A 2,920-nucleotide genomic window follows, 5' to 3' on the forward strand; every position below is an offset into this window, starting at 1 on the left:
CCTTGACAGGTTGGTGAGGGTGCCCAGGTAGTCTGGGCCCTGGGCGCCGCCGCCCTCCCCGCCCCCCGCCGCAAAGCTGTCGGCCAGGGCGGCGTAGTCTGCGGCGGCGCGCTCCGACACCAGGCGGCGCAGGAAGCCCACCAGCAGCTCCATGCCCTCCTGCTGCAGCCGCAGCGGCGCGTGAAGGCGCGCAAAGCGCACGACGGCGGCGTGGTCGCCGGCCGCCGCCGCGTCGCGCCCCCTCCGCCGCACCAGCCCCTCCAGCCGCGCCCGCCCCTCCGCCAGCACCCGCGCCTGCTCCGCCGCCGCGCGGCTGTCGGCCTCGGCCACCCCGGCGGCCGCGGGGGAGGGGGCGGGCCCCTCTGCCGCCGCCGCCGCCAGCTCATCCTCCAGCTCCAGGTAGCGCGCCACGCACTCGGCAGCCGCCTCATAGTCCTCTGACGCCAGCGCCGACTGTATGCCCTCCACTGCCCCCATGCGGTCCAGCACCACGCCGATGTGGCCCAGCGTGGCCTGCACCCGCGACTGCGCTGTGTCCAGCTCCCGCACCTTGCGGCTCACCTTCTCCGCCAGCGCCGCGGTGTCGGAGGTGGAGGCGGCCAGCGCCTCGCCCTCCGCCCGCACCACTTGCAGCATCTGCGGCGCGGCGGGTGCGCGGGCATTGCGGCGGGCAGGCAGCGGCTGGCTCTCAGGCTTGGGCGAGGCGTTGCAGGGGTGCAGGCTGGCGGGGCGCGGCAATGTGCAGAGGCAGGCAGGCAAGCAGCCAGGCAGGCAAAGCAAGACTGCGGCCCCACCCGCCGCCTAGCGCTGCCGCGGGCCCCACCTCTTCCGTGGAGACGTGCAGCTGCAGCAGTCCCTGCTCCAGCTCACTGCGCTTGGACAGCAGCTGCTCCAGCTCTGTGTCGATGGCTCGCTCCCGTGCCGACGCCTCGTGCAGCAGGCGGTGCACGTCTGCGACCGACGCCAGCGAGCGCACCGCCTCCAGCCCGAAGCCGCCCGCGGCGGCAGCCGACGGCGCCATCCCGCCCCGGCTGTGCAGGCCCTGGGGAGGGCGCCCTGGTGGCAGCTGGCCTGGCGAACTACCCAGCTGCTGTTTATCGATCGCAGCCCGGACCTGTAGCGAGCGGATGTGGTGGGGTGTGGTTGAAGGGATTGATCGATGGTCGATCTGCCGGCCTCTGGAGCCGCAAGCTCGCTGCAAGCGAGGCCGTACCTGCACATGTACAGCAGGTCAGAGGGCAGGGCTTTTATCGGCGAACAGCGCCTGCCCTGCTAGCACTGCCCTGAAATCTGCTGCTAGCACTGCCCTGCAAGCTGAAGACCAGCTTCCGCGGCGCGATCACGGGCAGAGGGGTTTCTCAGGGCACCAGTCCCGACCCATCCCGCGTACAGCGACCCAGGGAGTGCACCAGGAGCCGGATCTCTCCAGGTGGGCCCTGCAGGCGGTGGCGCTTGCCCTCGACCTACGCAGGGTTTTGCGCCCGGGCTGGTGCCGCGCCTAGGCCCCGCAGGCGAGGGCGGGGTGGCAGGGCAGGGCAGTTGGAGGGTTGTGGCGCGAGGGCCGCCGCTCCCCGCCCGGGTTTTCCTGGGCCTCACTTGCGCCGCCGCCACCCACCGCCCCGCAGGCGGGGGCAACAGCAGTCTCTTGCGCGGAGCAGGCGTTCACAGACTGGGCACGCCATGGCTGCCGTCGACTTCCTCACGGCCGAGATGGCCAACAAAGCGCACATTGATGCCGTGAACCGCGACTACATCTGCGAGCCGCACCTGGGTGCGTGGCAGGGCGCAGCTCAGCCTGGCGATGGAGCGTGCTGCCGTGCTTGGGCGGCTGTGGCTGGTGCTGTGCTGGCGCTGCGGGCACTGGAGCTGCTGCTGCTGCTGCTGCTCAGCCTCCACCAGGCGGTGGTGGCGGAGGGGGCCCCTTTTTGCGCTCTCCTGGGTTTGCCACGGCAAGGCGCCTGAATGCCCTACCGCCGGCGCGCCGCTTCCCTGTCAGCCCACCCACCTCTGCTGCTGCCGCCGCTGCTCGCCCCGCCGCGATGCAGAGTACCGCACAGTGGGTGGCGTGGCGGGACCGCTGGTGGTGGTGAACACAGTCAAGGCACGTGCCAGCGAGCTGAGCTGCTGCCCGCCGCGATTGCTTGCCGGCCCTCCCCTCCATCTCCCCACCCCTTGCCCTGACTGCCCTGCCCTGCCTCGCCCCCTCCCGCCCCGCCCCTGCGTGCAGAAGCCCAAGTACGCGGAGATTGTGAACCTGCGGCTAGGCGACGGCAGCGTGCGGCGCGGGCAGGTGCTGGAGGTGGATGGCGACCGCGCGGTGGTGCAGGTGTTTGAGGGCACCAGCGGCATCGACAACCAGTCCACCACGCTGGAGTTCACCGGGGAGGTGAGGGGGCACGGCGGGGCGGGGCTGGGGAGCAAGCAGCAAGTGGGGAGGCTTGGAAGGACGCCGGGTGGGCCGGGGCGGGGTGTACAGCGCTGGCCGCAGCTGGATTGGTGCCCCAGCGAAGCACTTAGTACGCCTGCCTGCCTGCCCACCTGCCCACCTGCCCACCCGCCTGCCTGCGTGCAGGTGCTGCGCACCCCCGTGTCCCAGGACATGCTGGGGCGCGTGTTCAACGGCTCGGGGCGACCCATCGACGGCGGGTGCGCACCCACCCCTCCCTTCCTGCACACCTTCTTTGCGGCAGCGGCTTGTAGCTTGTGGCAGCCGCAGCGACCCCCGCCTCGCCTGCACCTCCCCTGCCACGGCCCCCGTTGCTTGCCCCACCCACCCCTCCGCCCCCCGCACCCCACCCCTGCCCTTGCCCCTTCGCTCCCCCTGCCCCCTCCCCACCCTGCGCAGCCCCCCCGTGCTGGCGGAGCAGAACCTGGACATCAACGGCGCCTCCATCAACCCCGCCGAGCGCACCTACCCCGA

At 72.3% G+C, this 2,920-nt stretch overlaps 1 protein-coding gene across 1 annotated transcript in view; it reads left to right on the forward strand.

Moving 5' to 3' along the window:
* Positions 1 to 1,288: 1,288 nt before the first annotated feature.
* The window catches only part of CHLNCDRAFT_56195 (hypothetical protein), a 4,293-nt gene continuing 2,661 nt past the window's right edge, over positions 1,289 to 2,920 (forward strand). Inside the window, exons 1-6 of the mRNA XM_005846881.1 lie at positions 1,289 to 1,429; positions 1,626 to 1,771; positions 2,046 to 2,101; positions 2,228 to 2,386; positions 2,573 to 2,646; positions 2,846 to 2,852. Coding sequence (XP_005846943.1) covers positions 1,681 to 1,771; positions 2,046 to 2,101; positions 2,228 to 2,386; positions 2,573 to 2,646; positions 2,846 to 2,852 — 387 coding nt within the window. The 5' untranslated portion in view covers positions 1,289 to 1,429; positions 1,626 to 1,680. The remainder of the gene's footprint in view (positions 1,430 to 1,625; positions 1,772 to 2,045; positions 2,102 to 2,227; positions 2,387 to 2,572; positions 2,647 to 2,845; positions 2,853 to 2,920) is intronic.

This window comes from Chlorella variabilis (assembly GCF_000147415.1).
Source record: "Chlorella variabilis unplaced genomic scaffold CHLNCscaffold_12, whole genome shotgun sequence".
Taxonomy (NCBI): domain Eukaryota; kingdom Viridiplantae; phylum Chlorophyta; class Trebouxiophyceae; order Chlorellales; family Chlorellaceae; genus Chlorella; species Chlorella variabilis.